Source organism: Gymnogyps californianus, chromosome 10 (genome assembly GCF_018139145.2).
Source record: "Gymnogyps californianus isolate 813 chromosome 10, ASM1813914v2, whole genome shotgun sequence".
Taxonomy (NCBI): domain Eukaryota; kingdom Metazoa; phylum Chordata; class Aves; order Accipitriformes; family Cathartidae; genus Gymnogyps; species Gymnogyps californianus.
In genome coordinates this window covers 1,998,487-2,019,816 of record NC_059480.1, presented here as the reverse complement: position 1 = coordinate 2,019,816, position 21,330 = coordinate 1,998,487, and the positions used below count along the sequence as shown (strand labels likewise).

General features: G+C 53.5%; 1 protein-coding gene across 1 annotated transcript in view; it reads left to right on the top strand.

Annotated features, from left to right (window-relative positions):
• Positions 1 to 21,330, top strand: part of EPHB1 (EPH receptor B1) — a 75,058-nt gene that overhangs the window by 14,348 nt on the left and 39,380 nt on the right. Inside the window, exons 2-3 of the mRNA XM_050902193.1 lie at positions 12,216 to 12,280; positions 16,742 to 17,423. Of these exons, the coding sequence (XP_050758150.1) occupies positions 12,216 to 12,280; positions 16,742 to 17,423 (747 nt within the window). The remainder of the gene's footprint in view (positions 1 to 12,215; positions 12,281 to 16,741; positions 17,424 to 21,330) is intronic.

Below are 21,330 nucleotides of genomic sequence, written 5' to 3'. Positions count from 1 at the left end.
CCTCGCTGAAGGAAGACCCTCTTGGCCATCAAGGTGCATCTGCCATCACTCCAGCTATCCTTCCATCTTCTGGGTACTTGCGTGCAATGGTCCCGTCTTGCACATGTGTTGCACCTTCTTGCTTTTGTTCTGAGCTTTTCTGCCATGAGGGGTGCGTGGGGCTGAAGGTGCGAGCCCACCGTCCGAAAGCTGCGGAGGAGAGGGATGGGGAGCTCCTGGTACCCTGTCGAGCTGCGGGCGCTTTCTCCCCACCTGCCTGCCCTCCCAAATTGCTCCTGTGTCACCCAGGTGACAGAGTTTGTGAGGATGTGACAGCTCCGTTGTGCGGATGATGATGAACAGTAATGAGACCCAGAGCACAACGTGCACTTGAAGTGATTTATTTCAGTAAGGAAACCACAATCAGGGAGGATGGGTCAGCGTCATCAGGAGAAGAGGTGGGTATGGAGATGAGCTTAGGGGGAAGTTTATCATCAACCGACGCCGCTTTAAAAATGAGCAGAGCTGGCGTTGCATGAAATGGAGCCGTGCCGGTCACGCCAGGACTGTCCCTCGCCTGCAGTGGATCACAGGCATCTCCTGGGGGTCAACCGGTGACCGGGCTGGCAGGCTGCCGGAGGTGGCTCTGGTGGACTCCTTGCTTACCTCCCTGCAACCCCATGCCCAGTTTTTTTGGTGAGGTGTTGCCCATGTGTTAAGTCAGCTCTACCTGTGCACTCGGGAAGGAGACCATCCTGGCAAGGGGGGGGGGGCGCGAAATAATCCCCCGAGCCCGCCTTGGCACGGCTCCTGGCACACAGATGGCTGTCCTCATGCTAGAGCCTTTTCCCAGCTTGTACCCGTTCAGGCGTCGGGGCTGGAGGCAGGGGTGTGTTGGGCAGGCCGGCTGCCAAGCGGTGCCTCCTGCCAGCATCCTCCTCTTCCTCCTCCTCCTCTTCCTCTTCCTTGCCTCCCAGGGCTGGTGGGAGCTGTGGCCGCTCAGTAGCTCAGCCGGCCGCTGCAGCTTGCAGGAAAAGCTTGGCGTAAGCACAGTCCTGAGCAAAACCTTGCGATTTAAGGTCGACTTAGAGCAGCTCTTGTTTTTCTTCTCCCAGAATATGGATCCCAGGGCTCCTGGCGTGAGGGTCTGCGGTGGGACGGAGGACCTGACGCCGCCTCTGCGCGGGCAGGAGCTGGGGGAGGCAGGCAGCAGTTTGCCAGAAGCTTGTGAAGAGGGGTCCTGAAGCCCCCGCTGCACACCCCCTTGAAGGGCATCGTCCAAAGGGGTGATTGCCAGCCGAGGCAGGGAGGAGCAGTTGCTGGTAGCTACCGGCGTATTCAGGCAAGGGTTTAACACAGCCTCGCTGGCCCGTCAGAGCTGGTACGGCACCTTGCGTGAATGGGCGTTTAGAAATCTTGGCAAACACATTTTGTTATTTACTCAACGGACCAGCTGTCATGTGCATACGTACCTAAAGATGGCTGAGATTGATAGTAAAATTTTCGGGAGAGGATGTGGGATAGTTACAGATCCTGGTCATTGGTTGCTTTGACCAAATCTGGAAGTAGAAAAAGAAAAGAAAGGAAGAAAAAGATAAGTCCCGGGCAAAGCTGGGAGAGCCAAGGGATGGGTTTGCAGGGCATTTTGGGAAGTGGCATTTGGACGTGGGGCCAGAGCAAAAAAAAACCCAGCGGGGTCTGCTCACAGGGTGCTCTGCCCTTTGTGAGGGACCTGTTGGCTTTCCCACATCCCCTTTCTCCCCTTTCCCACATCCCCTTTCTCCCCTTTCTCCCCTTTCCCACATCCCTTTTCCCCCCTTTCCCACGCGTGCAGCCTTATGGCGAGGAGGGCTGGGCAGGCGACGGGGCTCTCTGCCAAGGCGTCCCCAGGGGATGCAGGCAGAGCCTTCCCCCGTCCCAGCCGCATCCCGACGGAGGCTTCCCCGTGCTGCCGGCAGCCCCGTGTGCTGCCGTGGTGGCACAGATTTATTTCCCTTTGCCTCTCGCGCTCTTTGCCTCATTTGCACTCGCGAGCTGACTCCATATGGTGCAAAAACCAGAGAGACGATGCTCGGCACGGCGGCCGGCGCCGGGAGGGGAGGCGGTGCGGGGAGCCGCTTGCCGACGAGCTTTTGCAGTTTCTTCCGTTTGAGGTTCAATATTTCCACCTCCTCCCCTCGACGGCTGTGCTCCGGCGGCTGGGGCTGAGCTCGTCATCTCCAGCGGCAGCCAGAGCATCCCTGCACATTTCCACTCTCACTCCCCTGCATTCCCTCCTCTCCCCGCCAAGACCCCCAGCGCACGAGCAGGGGATCTTCAGGACGGATCCTCGGACTAGCAATGCTGTTGCTGTTGTTTGGTTCTTATTTACACCTGAAAATAATTGGCTGGCCTCCCTGAAGGCTTTAGTACATGTCGGATGCTGCATTAAAAAATACAGGATGAATCTGGCTGCCGTTGTTCTGTGCTGGGGCCGTGCTGGCAAGCTCGCTCTGCGCTCGCTTGCCCAGAGCCAGGGTTTTTCTTTGCAAGCCTCTAATTTTGGTGGGGGGATTCGGTTCCTGGCTTGACCGAGCAGTCTGGCTTTGGCTGTTGGCAGCCAGGGGCTTTGTCAGGGTGAAAAGGGAGGCTTTTCTCCCAAATCTTGGTGTCTGGGGGAAACGCCAAGCACTTGGCTGCGTTGGGAGGAGGTGCGCATGGGCGAAGGGATGCTGTTCGCTAAGCTGGAGTCCCCCGATGGTGCTTGCTCACCATCTGAGCAGTCTGTCATGTTCATAGCTCATGCAGAATCCCTTTGACATTTTAAAATAAGATCTAGTAAATAGGAGCCGGACGATGCCAGGTGCATCTCTCGTTGTGAGGGCTCTTTGACAGCACGGCTGGCATTTTAGATTTAGGGCTCTGTGAGATGCATGTTTTTGTAGTGAGCGCGAAGCTTTTCTGGAGAACGTGGTCCAAGACAATGACTCATCCTGAATCTCTAAAGAAGTGATGGTGTGTAGGGAAATGCAGGATAAATGTTTTGATTTTTAGAGCTTTCCTCATAGGCAGTGCTATCCCGGAGTAAGGCAAAATAAATCCAGCGGGGAAGGAGAGCCGCAGGGAAAGGAGGGGGACAGGTCTGGTACATTAGTTCAGGAAAACTTATTGCACCTACTCCAGCGTTGCCTCTGCGCTGGTGGCCTTGAAGGTTGGCTTTGTAGCCGAGCACGGTGCAGCCATAAGACATGGGTGAGCCTGCTGCTGGGGAGATCCCCCTGCAATCCCACGGGCGAATGTCCTGTGCATATCCAGGTGTGAAGACTGCACGTCCTTTTAATTTGTCCTAGCACATGTGATTGCGGATGCTGTTGATGTTTATGGCTGCTCTGTCTTCTCAGTCAACTAATTCTGTATTTAGAGGCTGTCATTTCCAAGGGAATCCCGGTTGATTAGGAGCCCAGCCCCACTGAACTTGTTATGCTTCCATGGCCCTTGTCTGTGAAATCTCAGGCCCTGCTCTTATTCCCCCCCCGCCCCCCTTTTTGGGGCTCCTTGCTTTCTCATAACATGGTGAAGATCAAGCCCCCTCTTCCCAAGAGAAGAGCTCCTGGCAGAATGTCCTTCTCTTGGGTGAGCTCACTTGCTTCCATTCAGCCTGGCTGGAGCACACCATGTGCAGCCAATGCTGGTACATGGCTGTTAACCAAGAAGTGAGCTACAGAAAAGTAGCAGAAAATACGAAGTTGTTGACGTCGCTCCCCAATGTTTGGTTTATCCTTGCCATCCCTTAAGGCACTGTGCTCCTGCTGGCCTGTATGATGGGTTTGGGGTACTGGATCCTCCTTGCTCACTTGGCTGGTGAGACGGTTGTCCAAGCCAGCTGGTCTTCATGCAAGAAGTCCAGTGGTGTGAGGCTGCTGTGCCCAGCTCATGCGGAAGCCACTCAACTGCGTGACAAGGGATAGAGTGTCCTCTGGCTCCTGACCTTCAGCCTTCACCTGCTTTGGCGTGTGCTCCTGGGTGGTGATAGCATTGGATGGTGAAGAGTGGACGATTGCCCTTCCCCAGCCTAAGCAATCCATCATTCAAGCCAGACCTTCTCACACCACTTAGCTGGACCTCGAGTTGGAGGGTGCGACTTCTTCTGGGAAACCTCACAAGCTTTTTGGAGGGTAGGGTTTCTGGGGAAGCCTCTGCACATCCCTGGGTGGCTGAGTTCCTGTTCCACATCTTTTGGAGGATGAAACGAGTAACTGCCAAGCTTGACATATAGTGATTTTTGGGGCAGGCTGCGGCGTTCAGTGATGTTTGCTGGCAACCCAGCCTCGAGAAAGCAAAGATGTGGATTTAAATGCATAGTGGCATTGCTCTGGAAAACGTTCTCCTGAAAGATAGCCTTGTCATCTTACAGCCCTGGATCGCTCCTCTGGTGGCGGTGTGGTGGAGGAGCTGGGCTCTTGGGATGGCTGGGTCTGTCTTGGTGGGCCAGAGCGTTCATTGAAGTGCTCTCAGCACTTGGTCCTGCTTGACTTTGAGTTGCCAAATGCATCTGCACCCATCTGTAGATGCTTACGTATGAACTATGATCTGTGCATATAGTATGTGTGGATTTTGTATATCTGTGGCCTGTGTGCAACTATAAAAAGTATGACATCGGCAACTGACTCTGTCACTACGAGAGCAAATGAGCTCCTTATATTTGGAAAATATTGGGTTACCTGTAACATGCCGTCCTGATTTTCCCATTGCCTCTGATGTCTGGTTTGAGCTCAGTGAATTAAAACTTGTTCCCAAATTTTCTAAAATGGGTTTACAATTTGGAAAACAAAAAATATTGAAAGCCCTATCTTCTCTCTCTTATCTTTATATTTGATTTGGTCCCCTTTGTCTTTTTTTGCCCGTGATGCGTGCTTTTTTTGGTAATTCTCTGTTGTTTCCTTCCCTCTCTCTTATCTCTCCCTCTGCAGTTCTCTCTCTTTTCCTCTCTATTCCTCTCCCCCTCTCCCTCCCCCCTGTAATTTATTTGCAGGCAGGTTGTCTCTTTGATTTACTGTATCTCTCCTCGGTAGGATTATGATAAATGGATTGTATGGCTCCGGCTGAGCTCGTCCAACACCACGTACCCACACTGGGTCAAGCCCCTTTGGAGCATGAAAACAGAGGGGAGATGCTGGGGCTGGGTCTCGTCTGCAGGGAGGAGTGAGTGTTGGTAAATGGGACTTGGTCCTTATGGCCCAAACTTTACATCACCTCCTGAACATTTTTAGGCTGTGTTAGGCGTGGGGCTCGGCGGAGGGGTTTTTGTCTGTGCTTTTCTCTCTGTGCTGGGTTTGCTGTTCGTGTGTGTATGCACATATGCTTGCAAAAATTTAAGCAGGTATTTTATTGGGCGCTTTCAGGCACATCAACCAGCATATTTCAATTTACTATATCCTGATATGGATAGTGGTTGCTGCTTGTAATTAGAGCGTTTCATCCCGCAGTCACAGCAGGCAGCGGTTTATTGATAAAGTTGTTATATAGTTGCTGAGCAAACACCCCCAAATCTGAGCTTCATTAAGTTATCGCCTGCCCTGCTGCGATGCATCTTCATTGCGCGCTGAAATCCATGCCATTGACGGGAGATCCCGAAGGAGGTCCGGGGCTGTGCAGTGCGGCCGCAGCTTAATGCATCCCGTCACAAATTGACACAGCACGCTCATCCTCGGCTGATATATATATAAATTCTTTCTCTTTCCAACCGAAAGCGAGGGTTTTTTTGTTTTTGTTTTTTTTTTGCCACTGCAGATCTTCTCATGCTGGCTGGTGGCTGTGGATGGTGGTGTCACAGCTGAGATGTCTTTGCAGAGCAGGCATGGCTGCTCCTCTCCCCTGAGGGATTCATACAGACCCCAAAGCATTGGCGGTTTCCTTTAAAATACAGGCAGAAAATGTTTCGTGCTGACTTGTTTTGTTGTTGTTTAGCGCATCCTCTCCCTTCTCGACTGGGTTTGTTACTCGGCGGGTAATCCTTCATAACGAACCCGTGGGAGATTGATGGGGAGAGCTCGTTATGCACCTCCAGAGCAGTTTCACCATCATTCTGTAGCAGCAAAATGCACCATTAAAGGCAGAGAGCCATGGGAATGATGGGACGTAATTAGTTGTTGCTGTAATATTTTTGATTGAAAGTGTATAGATACTGTAAGCAGCTCTTTCGGAAGCTGATGCTCTCAGGAAACTGTTAAGAGCAGTGCTTATCAAAGGGGAGGGGCTGATCCTGCTCTTACCCTGCCCGCCTCTCCCGTGCCGTAATTAAACCGTCTGGGAGATGTCACGGTGTTCACGCCGCGCAGCCACCGGCTCCTTGACGGCACGAGGGGCATGCAACGGTGCTCCCTCCCAATTAGCAGCAGGAACCAGACGGGGAGTCCTCCTGCAGAAGAGACTTTTTGAGTGGGGTGTGCACCCAGCAGCTCACCGCCTCGGTCCCTGCAGCAGAGCCACACGGATCTTGTGTTCCTGCCTTTTCCCAGCTTAGTCCGAAGTTCAGGGTATATTGAAACCTTGCACGGGCAAACCTGGTCTGTGTCCATGGGATGTTGGGGTCAGAAGCATGGTGATGGAGAGCAACCTGGAATGACTCAGGCAACCTCCTGGTGTGTGCTTGAACGCCTTCGTCTATGAGGAATAGTGAGCATTAAATTCAAATTATTTCCCGGCACCTGTGGGACTTTCTTTCCATTGACATCGAGAGACATGATGCAAACCATGAGCATATAGGTAGCGGTGATGAAAGCCATGATGCAGTCTGGGCTCGGCTTGAAGTCACGACAACCATGGGAAGGCAGAGCTCGCGGCATCATAGCAGTTAATGTTATTTAGCACTAGTCTTTGTAATAAAGTGTCTTGGCTCTGTTTCTCTATTGTTCTCTTTCTCTGGTAATGTCACCAAACTTGGACAGAAGCTTCCCAAGCTGTGCGCTTGCCTTGGGCTGATTTTGCTGGAGCTCTTGGGAGAAGAAAGAGGGTGTAGAAAGAAAGCTTGGCATTTATGAGCATGAAATAGAGGGGAAAATACAGTGCTTTGCTTATGGAAAAAAGTCTTGCTGTTGTTCCCCTTCACAAAGTCATGCTATGGGGCTGGGACTGCCCAGGGGATGTGCCCTAGGGCTGGACTGTGCACTGACCCCATCGGCGCTTGCTCAGGCTTGCTGTGTGCTCTGCGAGGGCACATCGGGATAAGTCTCCAAAGATCCCACCCACGAGCATCCTCTGCCCCTCCGGACCTGGGCCCGCACGGCCACGCGTGCCCTGCCCCTTGCTCGACGGCTGCCCTCCCGTCTCCCCTCTCCCTCCAAAGGTTCAGCTATCAACATGCACCTCTCTGCTCCCCACGCATCTCGGGGGGCTTATTTCCAGCAGCTGGCATCCTTTCCAAATCTCCCTCTACCATCTGTTGTTATCAAGCCTCCTCTCTCCTTATTTTGCTTAATTTCTATCTTTTTCCTCTTGGTCGTCTTAGACATGCCTGCGTCTCTTTGCATATGCCCAAGCATTTGCTTTCGAGTGCCTTAGGCTGGTTCCTGCCGTTATCTTCTTGCAGGAGCGAGAGCTGCTGCTTCTTGCTTTGGGAGAGGGACCATGTCCCCGAGGCGTCTGTTGAGGAGTGCAGCACTCGTAGAAGTTTCTTCGTGGCCTCCCTGAGCAGAAGATTTGTTGTCGTATCTCTTTCTTTCCAGATGGCAACGTCAAAACGCGATCAAGTTGGGTTGGCCTCCTTGCCTCCGTCTCTCTCTGCCCGTAGGCAGACCCTGCTCCCTGCCAGGGAGAAGCCGCACCTTTTCATGGTGGGACTCGGCAGGAGCCCTCCGCGCTGGGGAGGTCTGAAATATGGGTTTCAGGGTGGGGGTTTCGGGAAATAAGCTCAGCTTCATTTTAGGCTGGTTTAGAAGGGTTTTCCTGGAAGAGGCTTAAATCCTATTGGGAAGAGTTGTTGGCAGGACAGGATCAGCTGGTGTGAAATGAAGGCTCCTGTGCTGCTGTGCCCTGCGCCTGGCTACCCTCACCCTAAAGATCTTATTTTCCCCCCGCCGCTTGAATGATGCCGGCCTACCCTTCGTTCTTCTGAGATGCAGCTTCTCCCGCCACGGGCATTGGCTCGGGCCACTTCTCTCACCAGTTTGCCTGGCGGGGTGCGGGGAGCCCAGGACGGCAGCGAGTCCTCCCTGCCTGGATCGCGCAAGTGCCATCACAGATGGATGCGCTGCTCGGCGGCGAGGATGCTGGTGCATTCTAATTGCTGGCATCTTTACTCGTTACGAGTGTAATTGTGAGTAGACGTTTGTTTTTGTATTGATAATTAGGGACTGGAACAGATGGCGAAGGCTTAGTTTAAAGTAATATGTCCATTAAAGAAAATCTACTGTATACAGCTGAAGATTCTTCACTCTAAGAGAGCTCAGCTCTCCATAGCAGAGCTCATCTTCTCCCTAATGAGGGCTTCAGCCCTTACAGCCTGGTCAGCTGCCTTCGGTGGAGGCTCAGGTCCCGAAGACTTCTCCAAGCGAGTGTGTTGAGCTCCCTCCCGGGCAGAGCTTCCCCTGGGCATCCGCTGTGCCCGCATGCAGGTGGTCAGGCGTGGAAGGAGCTGCTGGAGGAACGGTACCTTGAGCAGGCAAGGGGAGGGCAGCGGCTTGCCTGCGTTTGCCTGTTGGGCACTGAGCCTGTCTGCCGGCACAGTGAAGGTGTGGGGACTGGCTGATGCAGGTGGACAGGCGGCACGTGGTTCACTTGCCGTGGCTAATGATGCCGTGCTAGATGTAGGAGGCACGGGGAGATGATGTACCCCTGCACTGACACCCCCGGCGGGGTTTAATTAATACACAGTGCCAAATAACAAGGACTGGTCCTCGCAGCAGGACGAGGCAGGCAAGAGGAGCGCAGGAGGAGAGGTGCGAGGTGTCCGTGTGGCTTCTCTGCTGATCAATGATGCTCAGGTGCTGGTCCATGGTAAACCCCTCGTTAGCAGGCAGAGCGAAGGGATTTTACTGCCTGTCCCTCCTTTGCCCGTTCCCAAGTGGTGGATGGCCGGGGGGGTGATCCCCGTGTCCCTCCACCAGCAGCAGTGTTTTGCAGCTGGGAGATGGAGACGTGAGCACTGGGTGTCCCCCATTTCTCTGCAGGATCTTGGGGCGAGGGGCACCGGCGTCTGCAAACCACCCCTTTGGTGAAGGAGGGTGCTTGGCAGAGCCTTAGCCCTGAGCTGCCTGGCCATAAACGTCCCTGCGAGGGTTTCCCCCGGGGTCATGGCATCGCTCGTACGTCCCAGAAAAAGAAGTAAAATCCAAGGTTTCCTCCAAAAGGAAATAGCAGAGATCAATGGGAAGTTGCTCAGCCGAGTCCTTCGGGTGCCAGTACCTCTGCAGTCCCGGGGTTTGGGTGAGCTCAGCAGGAATTTGAGCTGAAAGCGGGGATTTAACCATTTTATTTTATTTACAAAAAAACCCACAAACAACAACACCCAAAACCAACTAAACTGTTTTGCCAGGTTATGGATCTTCTTGTATACGGCAGTGTCCTTGGGAGTCAGGGCAGGATCTGAGCAGGAGATGGTCTGTAGAGGGTCAGGCTTTTAGCGGTGGCTCTCAGCCCTCTTTTTCCTTTGGTTTGCAAATAGCTTTAGAAACATGGAGCTATTGAAGTGCAAGTTATGCATCTGCGGTGGAAACTTTGTGAGCGCAACCTCCCTGGCCACAGGCCATGCAGTCCCCTTAGGACTCCGGAAACCTCCAAAGTGAAAGCTTCTCTGTGGTTCTTTCCAATTTATTCATTTATTTCTCTGTTTATTGAGTTATTTTGAAGTCTCCTGCTTCGGGAAGTGCTGTGGGCTGTGCCGACATTGCTGCTGTGCCTTCCTGCTCCAAAATGTGGAGCCTTTGGGGAGGAACAGAACAGGGGGGAAGGGGTGAGATTTCAGGAGGGAGCCGCCGGCAGGGATCCTGGTGGATGCCACCTCAGAGCAGAGCCGGTCCTCGCGTGCTACCGTCCCGCACCACGGCTGTACTTTCTCAAAAGTACATTCCTTTGTCATCGCCCCACTGGAAAAAAAAAAAAAACGCCCGGGGAAGGAAGCTGTGAGTGCGTGGAACAGGAAGGGAGATGATGGAGTGAAAATCCTTTCTGAATAAACCCTTGCAAGAAGTGCCTTTCCTGTAACTGAGCGTGTCCTTATTTACCGCAGAGGGTGGGTGAGCCGGGTCCGGGTCCCAGCCTGGCCATGCTCCCTGCGTCACCCTGGGCTGCCTCAGTTTCCCCTGCGTGGCACAAGGACACCCTGTTTACTGCAGGGGAAAAACACCAAGGATTTTAGAGGCTCTCAGAGCATCCCTCCCCGCATAGCCCTGCCCGGAGCGGGGACTGGGAGATGTTTGCATGGCCTTTTGCTTCCACCTTTGCATCCATTTATGCACGGGCACGTCTGCCTGCTTATTTGAAGGGCCATAGCAAGGATTAATGACTGCTTAACGAGGCGCGGAGCTGTTTGCAAGGGAAGGAAGGCTCGGTGGTGGTGGGAAGGCAGAGGGCAGTGAGAGCAGAAACTTGCTGGAGGTCTGGAGCACGAGGTCCCAGCCGCGTTCGGGGCCAGGGAGGAGTTGCAGGTGGGATGTGTTGTTTTTAGCTGGCTTCTGCCAAACAGAAAGGAGCTGAAGCTGCAGATGGAGACATGCTGCGGTGGCATGAAGGCCACCACGCTTTTCTGTTCCCTGCACGGACCAGGGGTGAAACGTCTCCTCTCCAAGGGCACTGGGAGCAGGAATGGGCTGGCACTGTGCAAGGCACCATGCAAAGCACGGGTGCAGCGGGCTGTGGGCTTTGAAGCCCCCCAGCAGTGCCACAGCAGCATCCCCGGGGCCGGTTAGGGGTGCAGAAGCTTTGCAAGCTCCCAAGCACCTTTTGACTCCATCTCTGTGGGGGGTTGCCTTGCTCTCCTTGCCTCCGTGGCCCCACTCACCTCTCTGGGAGCCAGGCAGCTCCGGCGGGGATTTCGGGAGCAGGGAACGTTTATCACTTGTGGCAGGGTGGGGAGTTCCCGGTCACGCTCCTCCGGCTTCGCATCCCGGGGCAGCTGGCAAAGGGAGCGGTGGGAAGATTAATAGGAGTCTCGTTTCCCGCTTGCGATTGCTGGAGCGGGCGTGGAGAGATTAAAAGCAGCAGTCTGGCGGCGGTTCGTATTCCTGGGCTGATTTTTATTTCCTGACCTTTATGTCTCTGGTTGCACCCCTTTTCCTGGCGCTGCAAAGCTGCTGTGAGTACCTGGGACGAGGGAGGAAAGGGGAGGGACAGGGGATGCTCAGCTATGCCAGCCGCCGGCGGCGCGTCTCCTCCTCCCATTTGGTCGAGACACAGGAATCGAGGAAATTAATCTGCATGTCTGCGTGCTGCAAACAAATAAATAAAACCTGGAGGATTTTTCCCATCTGTTTCTATATGTTGTTGCTCTCACTATTATTCTTGTTGTGTTTTGTTTTGTTTTGTTTTTTTTAAAGAATAAAAGTAGGGCAATGTCAGCTGTATTACAGCTTTTAAATATTTCCCACCAAATCCTCCATCAAAAAACCCCCCAGCAGAGGAACCACCGCTCCAACAATGTGACTTTTATTCGCGTATTTGAAATCACTCTGACAAATGATAACTGTGTGCAATGACAACTCAGGGCACCAGACAGATGTAGTGCATAAATGGGGGTGTCTAGCATTGTGGAGCGAAGCAAGTCGGATGGGACCTGCCGAAAAGCCCGTACGGAGGTGCTGGGGGAGAGGGTGGGCTCTGCCTGCCGTGGGAGACTTTCCCCCAGCCTCTTGCTGCCTCCAGGGAGTTAATGCAAACTCGCTGCTCGGATTTAGACAGGGTTTTGTACGTGTGTGTAATGACTCCATGAAATGCAGCATCCTTCTTAGTTTTTTTAATTTTTTCTAGTTGGTCATGCTATTTTCCTTTTCTAGGCTTGGGAGGGTCAGAGATGGCAGCGTGGGCTGGCTTCAGGCCGTGACTCTTTGCAAAGAGTCTTGTCCTGCACCGTTTGCTCCGGAGTGAAGCTGCCCTTAGTTCATTAGACGTATTAGGGCACCTGCTGCTTTATTTCTGAGCAGCTCCAAGGGTCAGATGCACGCTCCATGAAAGCAACTGAACATTTTTCTGTGGCTCTGTGCTCAAAATGTCATCGAAAACTTCATGAGTAACTAGTTTGCTTTCCTTTTCTTGTGTTTCCTCAGAAACTTTGATGGATACGCGGACGGCGACGGCCGAGCTGGGCTGGACCGCCAACCCTCCTTCGGGGGTAAGTGCCACTCACTCAGCTGATCCTTACGCGATCTTGTGGGGTTCATGCTATTTATCTTAAAATGCCGGTGGGGAGCCGGGGAAGTCGCAGTGGGAGCAGCGGTGTCCCATTGGGCTGGTGTGGGGCAGCCAGGGCATCGCTGTGCCAAGCTGCGCGGCTGGTCCAGGGCTGAGCGTCCCTTCCCTGAACCGGTCCTGGGGTCTCGGCAAAGATGGAGCTTTTCTCCATCGCCGCGCTCTCTCCTCCCCTGCCTGTCCTCCTCCCAGGTGAAGGGTCCAGCCACATCACCGCTCTCCATCCCCCCGCTCGCGCCTTCCCTCTCCCTGTGCCAAAAGGCTTGTAATTAGGAAACATTAGCAGACTCAAAACAGCTTTCATACCTGGAACATCATCCGTAATTGCACTCGGCAGTGCTCTTCCCTGGCTATTAATGTCACTTTTATGAAGTAATGAGGAACAAAACACCCTGAGGCACTTAAAACATCTTTTTTATATAATACGAGCCTTTGAGGAATGGAGGCATAAAATAACCTGACTCACATTCCCCTGGCAGAGAAAGTGAGACACGGAGCTGGGGGGAGAGGAGCGGCGGTGGGAGGGGATGCGAGTTAATGGATGGGCATCACGGTGGGACAGGCAGTCGGTCGGGCAGGGATGGGTACAGCAGCGGGGTCTGTCCCCGCGGCCTCCGGGACATGGCATCAAAGGGAAAAGGATGCCAGCCTGTGTCTTTGTTAGGGTGTGACTGGCTTGGCCAGGTCTTCAAAAGAAATGAGGTTGCACACCGTCACCAAAGCTGAACCACACATGCAGTGGGCATGAAATCCTCTCCAGGCACGTCAGAGGCCCTTGAAATGTGGGGCTTTGCCACTGAATTGCTGTGGAAAAAAATCTGAGCCCAGATAAATTGCTGGCAAAATGCAGGGGGGCCGCGCGCAGGTGATGGAGACGGGATATAAATAGCTGCCTGCAGCTGCTGTCGCTGACAGCCCGTGCAAGGCAGGCAGGGAGCTTGCTTCGTAAGGCACGGCGGTCTTGCCCTCTGCGGAGCAGCAGAGCGAAGCCTCTCCCCAGCCCACATCCCTGCATCCCTCCGTCTGCACCCCTCCGTGCGCATCCCTGCATCCCTCCGCACATCCCAGCTCCTGATCCCTGGCCCTGCCGCCCATCTCAGGGTGCCCTGAGCCTGTCCACGTGGTGATCTGGCATTAATACTCTGTCTCTTGCTCCTCTCAGAGTTACTGGTGAGTCTTCTCCTTTACAAGAGCATATATTACATCTGCCACAAAGTATTTTAAAATACCAAGTCCTTTATTTAAAGACACGGTTAGTCTGTAGCTTATGTTGGAGAGTGTGACTTCCCTTGTGAAGTCCCCTTGCTCGTGGACTGGGCTTTTTTCAGTAGCGCCAGGCACTTTGCTGGATGGATACGGAGCATCTTAAAGTGTATTTGGGACTCCTGGAGTGAACCTCCCTGTAGGCATCATGTCCCAGCCGAGGCACATTTTGGAGTAGGTTGGATGCCAGTTGAAAATAAGCAATGTCTTCCTCTCACTCCAGGCATGCAGTAGCCTTTACGAGCTGCCCGGTTACAGCACTGGGTTTTAGGGTTTGTCCTGTTTAATAGCTCACAATAAATATTTGAGGGCAGATTTGTGCCACTTCTTGGCTTGTCCGGTGGTAATGGCCAGTATTTGGGTGAGGCTTGCCCAGAGTGTGGGTGCCAGGGAGGGTTTGCAGACCGTGACCCATCCAAGCAGCCTGGCGTAGAGATGCTAAGATACATGTGGGGATTTCTGCTTGTGTTGGAGTCAACGAAGACCCCAAATTTTAGTTCGTCTTTTCTTGGTTTTAGTCTTCGATTCCCAAAAGCAGCCACCCTAGGGCTGTGCAATTTCTTTTTCAGCCCAGACTGCTGAAAGGCGGGGTAAGAAACCAGAAGCTTCCCCTATGCCCGCCTTTCTCCATCCAAAACATGAGAATGCACTGGCAGCCTTGCTTTGGGCTTAGCAACAACCATAGCATCGCAGGAACAAGGAAGAAGAGAGGAACCAGAGAGGGAAGCAAAGAAACAAGAGGGAGAAGAGCAGCAGCCGTCTATAAATGGGACCTTCCTGCTCCTTGGGGCAGGAGGGAGGAGACGGGAGGATGGGAGACGGGCTCCTGGCTGCTGCTGGGGTGTTAGCTCCTTCTCCCAGGCTCCTCTCATCTCTCTTGGGGCTGGAGGTGCAGGGATTTGATGAGCCACCTCTCCTGACCCTGGAGTTGCCGTTGGCATGGGCTCCGTGCAGGCTTTGGGTCCCTTTGGGTGGTGGCATCCCCCCGTGGCGCACTGAGCTCCGAGAGGGACTGTTCACCCTGGCTCACAGATGTGCCCGGGACTCGGGGAGGGGGGGCTGTTGACATTAATGCTGGGGCACGGATGCCAGCCAGGCAGCAGGGGCTGTGGTCCCCAGGGACTGGCTGTGGCGGGACATGGGCTCTCCTTCTGCTCTCCCCGCTGATGCGCTTTAAATCACAGCGGAGATGGAGAAGAACATTGTCGTACTCGCCAGCTCCCTGTGAATTATGTAGTGGGATCTCGTCAAAATGGTGCATTTGTCGCTGTTAGAGCATCGATGGCAGCAGCCGCTGGCATCGTGGGTCTTTCCAACCACGGGGACCTGCTGCTCTTCAGTGCCCAGTTGCAGGAGTGCTCAACCCAAGGGATGCCCAAGGAGCATCAGGATCTGGCCCCAAACCCTCATGAGGGTTTTCCAAGTGGCATTTCATGTCATTCCCAGCCACGGGCAGCCCGGTGTGCCGAGCACCTGAAGTGTGGCAGGGTCCGCTGGCAGGTTTTGGCTCTGAGTTTTGAGGCTCTGTTTGCAACCCCTCCAAAAAAAGCAGCAAAGCGCAAGGGATGCTCGGTGGAAGGAGCTGGCGAGACAGCCAGCTCCCTAATGGGCACCCGCAATAAAAGGATAGCGGGTCAGGTCCCCTCCCATGCACCCAGCCGGGGTGCAGGAGCCGGCGGGCGGGATGAAGAGGAGGATCCCTGCAGCAAAGACAGTGGAGCAGTGGGGCCGGTGTTACGCTGGCGGGCGAGCGCTGGAAGAGGGCTCCTTGTCTGGTGTTAATTGGATGACAGGGCTGTAATGCAAAGCCCAGGTGGGAACGGGAAACAACGCCAGCCCCCTCGGTCGGCGAGGAGCTTGCAGCTTTCTCGTGTGAAAAGGTGTCTGGTAATGACAGGGCATTGAATCCGCAAGTCTTGTCCAGGGTGGAGAGGGGTTTTTGCAGCGCTTTCGCAGTGTGGGATGAGGAGGGAGAGCGCTTGGCTGGATGCGTGAGGTTTTATTGCTGGTTTGGTAAACATTGTTTAACAACAATGTGCCACCTTGAGCTGTGATCTTTGCTTAAACTTAGCGGAGCCGAGTAGGTGGACCCGGGAGCAAACGTTCCGCTGCGCCTGTTGGCAGCGTGTAGAGGACCCTGCTTTGAAAGCAAAATAAAAAAATACGTTTTTTTTACATCAGGGCTGTGGTTTACAAGGGGGAATCTTGGGGAGCAGGTGAGGAACATGGTTGTTTAATGGAAGAGGGCAAAATCTACAAGGTTGCAGGGTTGGTCGTAGTGCATCAGCTCTTCGGGAAGACTCAATGTGATGGGGCAGGTTGGCATCACACGTCTGCCGTTGTGCCCCCATGTAAGCACAAACACCCGTGAGCGCTGCTGTAGCATCGCTCCTGGAAATTACACATGATATTCCGAGTGCTGCTTAAAGATTGCCATATGAATAATGCTGTTATGAGGAGACTGTAAACATGGATTAGTTAAAATGAATGGATTATGAGGTTGTAAATCTGTCTGTAGGACTCTAATGCCATCATAGACTATTCACAGTTTGCCACTGTCCCTTAATTGAAATTGTAGCCTGGCTTATATTAATGCCCTTCTATAAATCGAATTGCAAATCTATATTCTCTCTGTGGCGGTAATGTTTTATTTAGTTAGTTTTCTTTGCCGGGGGAAATGATCCCATCATGCCGAGAGCCTGGGGTCAGGCTCGCTCTCCAGCCCACGTGCTGGCTCGGGCTTTAATGAGGCCGTAGCCTCGTGTGTTGCTTTCCTTCCCGCCTCCGGGTGCCTGGACCATCTTTCTTCCTGTTTTTCTGTCTTCTCAGGGCAGCTAAGGTGGTTGCCCGCATGGAAAAGATGTTTTAGCATCAGCTGGGAGCAATGGGGAGAGGCATGCAGGGGCAGGAGGGTGAGGATTTCTTCTGGTGCTGGTCCAGGTGGTGTTTCTGCACATGCATCACGTCATGTGTCCATGACCGCGTTCCTAGTCCCCTTTGGGGCTTTGGGATACTCCTTCCTCCCCTGCCTTGTGCAGGGTGAGCGGCACCTCCGTGGCTCACGGGCTACCGCTGGTCCCTCTGCCTCCCTCTCATCACTTCTCCCTTCTCCCTTCTGCAGTGGGAAGAAGTCAGCGGCTACGACGAAAACCTCAACACCATCCGTACGTACCAGGTGTGCAACGTCTTCGAGCCCAACCAGAACAACTGGCTCCTCACCACGTTCATCAACCGGCGTGGAGCTCACCGCATCTACACCGAGATGCGTTTCACTGTGCGGGACTGCAGCAGCCTCCCCAACGTTCCCGGCTCCTGCAAGGAGACCTTCAACCTCTACTACTACGAGACGGACTCTGTCATTGCCACCAAGAAGTCCGCCTTCTGGACGGAGGCACCCTACCTCAAAGTGGACACTATCGCTGCTGACGAGAGCTTCTCCCAGGTGGACTTTGGTGGCAGGTTGATGAAGGTGAACACAGAAGTGAGAAGTTTCGGGCCCCTGACCCGCAATGGCTTTTACCTGGCTTTCCAGGACTACGGGGCTTGTATGTCTCTGCTGTCCGTCAGGGTCTTCTTCAAGAAGTGCCCCAGCGTGGTGCAGAACTTTGCCATCTTCCCGGAGACAATGACAGGAGCGGAGAGCACCTCTCTAGTGACTGCCCGCGGCACCTGCATCCCCAACGCCGAGGAGGTGGATGTGCCCATCAAACTGTACTGCAACGGGGACGGGGAGTGGATGGTCCCCATCGGCCGCTGTACGTGCAAGGCTGGTTACGAGCCGGAGAACAACGTGGCTTGCAAAGGTAAGGTTGGCCTTGGGTAACAAGGTGCTTTTATTGTTTTTAAGCTTTGCTTAACAAAACGTTCGTCCCCAAACAAGCTGTTTCGGGCAACGTCTGTTGTGAAATCAGCTCTGCACCATTTACCTGCCTGGAACGGTTTTGCTCCGGGACCAGGCAGGGATTTGGAAGCAGTAGTCAACCTGTGGCTTCTCGGTGCACTCTGGTCAGCGGCCAAACTTGGCGAGCAGCGTGGCGAGGATGCAGGTGCCGGTGCAGCTGCCGCTGCGAGCCCGCTGGAAGCCGCTTCTGTGATCTGCCGCCTTCAAAGTGCCGCGCAGGCCGGTGCTCGCCGGCTGAGCCACTTTCATCTGCCTCGTTATTTCCCCAGCAAAGCTGCGGGAGCCGGGCAGCCGCCGTCGGGCCTGACTGCAGCAAAGCCGCTCTGATTCTCGGCATTAATTGGAATTTTTTTGCTGTTTTTTTGGGTTCCCCCAGCCACGCCACCAGCATGCTGCTGCCTGCTGGAGTCCTCCACAGCGCGGGGTTATAAATATGGAAATAGCGCTCGCTGCTTTTCATCTCCTTTCGCCGTTCTGGTGAATATTTCCCAAATCCCATTGGAGGATTATTTTTGTTTCTATTAGCTTTACTTGCTGCCCTTTCCTTCTCGTCTCCCAAATTAAGGTATTGTTTTTGTGTGCTGCTTGGAAGGAGGGAAGAGGAGACGGCTTTTTGCATGAGAAGCTAACCCCGTTTCATCGGTGCTTTCCAAATAGCTTCTAGAAGGTGGGCACCACCAGGTCAAGGAAGGGTTGGGAAGAAGGAGGAGGTCAAAAGCAGGTGCCAAAGTGTTTTAGGTCTGGTTTTATGAGGGGGTGATGGGAAGAGGTCTGACTTGGACCTCTTTTGGTGCAGGTGGCAGCACGTGTAGCACCAGGCTTGGCTGTGATGCTCCTTGGGGTGGCCACCACGGTGTTTCTTCTCCACCTGTAACTCCGGGTATATGAAAATGGCAAAGCTGGGATTCAAGCTATGGAGAAACTTGTTTGTTCATTTGCTTTAAACCTCGGAGCTTGCGTAGTTTTTCACCGCGAAAAACCACCTTCCTGCCTGGCCAAGGTGGGGACAGCGATGCCTTCCCGTGCCAGGGCTCCGACAACTGGGAAACCACCAAAGTCTGTGCGCTCATGCCTTGCTTTCGCGTCGAACAGCATTGCCAGTGGCTTCCTTCGAGTTTCGCGGCTGACACTGAGCGTGGTTTTGTTCCCACCAGGAGATGGTCTGTTCCTGTGAGGAGCTGAAGCACTCCGTCAGAGGGAGGGCTCTTCGCAAACCAGAGCGTTTCTGGCGAGACGTTCCTCTGCTATTGAATAAACAAACGGAGAGCGCACATGATTTTATGGCAAAATGACATTTTCTCATCATGCAAAAATAAATACTAATTTTAGCTAAAGACTGGAATTGGGTAATAATGTCATTTTGCCAGAAATGTAGGAAAACAACGATAATGTAAAACTGCCGCAGGTTTTGATGGTGTTTACCTTTCTATCCACTGCTGGCCGGGGTGGTGGAGGAAGTTGGGGTCTTGAACGCTTCTAACCCCCGGGAAGAGCGTGTTGCACCTACCCAGCGCTCGTAGTTCGGGGCAGGGCAGAGGATGGAGGACAGCAGGACACGAGAGGCATGGGAGCAACCCTGCTTAGGGTGGGCGTTAGACCCATTTCCGTGGCTTTTTTTGTTTCCTTTTCTCGTGCAAACCCCGGAATGGTCATGATGTGTTCATGCCATCAAAGCTGCACTGAGCAGACCCCTGTGCATTGGGAATTTGCTGAGTTTTCTGTGCCATAGCGCCCATCTCCAGCCGTGCTCCCCCTCCTCAGCAGCGCTGATGCCGAAGGAGAAGCCCCTCACGCCGCCTGAATGTGGGCTCTGCAGAGCTCCCGGCGAGCATTTTGCCTTTGCGTGGGGAGCACGCTTTGCAGTCGGGCTCCTTGAGGGAAAATTCAGGAGCCTGGCAGGTCTAAGGGAGTAGAAATGTCCTTTATGGATCGACCAGCAGCATTTGGGATCCCTAAAGGCACTGAAGTACGCTGTGGGTGCAGACCAAGCAGGTGCTCAATGGCACCAAGCACATGTGTGATGACACGACCATGCTTTTTTGATGATCCCGTGGGTGCTGTCGGGCACTGATATGATGCTGTCTCCGGAGCAGAGCTCCGATAACTCCCCTCTCCCAGTCCTGTGAGAGCATTTCCCAGTTCCCACGTCAGGAGGACAGGCGAGAGGCTGGGACTGTGTGTGGACCTGTGCGTTTGAAGGCCCTGCTCAACGCTGGCGAGGAACTCAAAACCAATAAACCCGCCAGCCCCTCCTGGAAGTTCACTAAAACCAGTCCTAAAAGCCCGAGCCAGGGCTTGCGTTAGGACTGTTAGAAAATTAACTGCGTTTGAGTAAAAATCTGACCTTGGGTTGGACTCTGCCTTCTTGGTAGCTCGTGTGCACCCTTTGGCCATCAAGCTCCTCCTTGTATCCCCGTGGACCTTGGAGACCACGAGGGAAGACCTGAGCCCACTGCTTCCCTTCCCAAAGGTCGGCGGGCAGGAGATGGTACATCGCAAGGTTTAGAAATAATAATTTGTTGGTTTTCTATTTGTCTTCGTGCTCTCGAAGGGGTCGTATTCCCCTGCCTTGTTCACCTGCTGGGTTCGCCTCACAAGGGTGCTGCCAGGATCGCACCCCGGCTCCCGGGAGGCACACGCTCCTGACATCTGCTCAAAGCCTTTGTCAGCCTGAGATGAGCCACTTAACAAGCCTGGGGGAATTGTCACCAAGGAAAAAAAAAAAGTAATAAAAAAAAAAATCCCTCGGTATTTTAAGGCTGAGCAAATGGGCTTAATTCCTCAGCGGTGGGGAAAAAAAATAGGGTTGAATTGTTTAGCTCCCCCAGCCCTCTCTCATCCCTCCCACCCCCTGGGATAGAGGCTGTGCCTATCATGGGGCTATTAGACCGGAGCGGTTTCATGCTGACAGCAGAGCTCGGGGCCACTGAGGGATTCATTAATACCAGCTTTTATCGGCACTTAGCCGCTCGCGAAAGGCACAGGCAGAACGCAATCTTCATCGGGGGTATTTCGAGTCTCGAAGAGATTATCGTCATGTTTTAGGGTCAGAGTGACGGGGGGTCATTACCGCCACAACGCTAAGATGGGGTGGGAGGGACGGAGATTTTCTTTATCGATCTGCCCCGTTATTTGTTTCTGTCCCGGGCTGGTTGGGGTTTGGCACAGGCCTCCTGGCTGGTGCAAAGCAGCGTTGCTCTCAGCTGGGTGATGGCATGCCGTACCCGAAAACCTGGTGGGACTGCCTACCCCATCCTCTTCGGCACCTCGTGCCCATGGGAGCTGTGGGTCAATGCGAAATGGAGGCTGTTATTGAATCCAAAATGAATAATTCATTTGGTGCGATAGCCCACGCTCCGTTCGGGTTGATATTAAATCCATTCATCTTGCTCTGCCCCGTCCCTCAGCCTTGCTTTATGTCTTCCTTGCGTGGTCAATGTGCAATGCATCATTGTGCCGGGGAGGAGGTGGGAGGAAAAGTGGGAGCGGGGATCGCTGGGAGGCCAGCGAAATCGTTCAAGACCTTGGATGGGCATGCTGGGCGGATTTCGCTTGTTGTCCTCGAGAAAGATTATTAAACCCTTTCTCTGCTGGTGTTTGACTCTGAAACCTAATGATGGCAAGGTAACCCCTCACTAGAATGATGGCAGTCATAGATCTCTCAGCTTTTATCCCTTTTGACTTTGAGGATGGGGCACTGTATTTTTGTCTGCTGGAATCATGCTGACTTTCTCTCTGACCTTCCCAATACCAGGTGATAACTCAGTTGCATGGAGAAGCCAGTGAAGGAAAAAGTCTGGATCTAAATC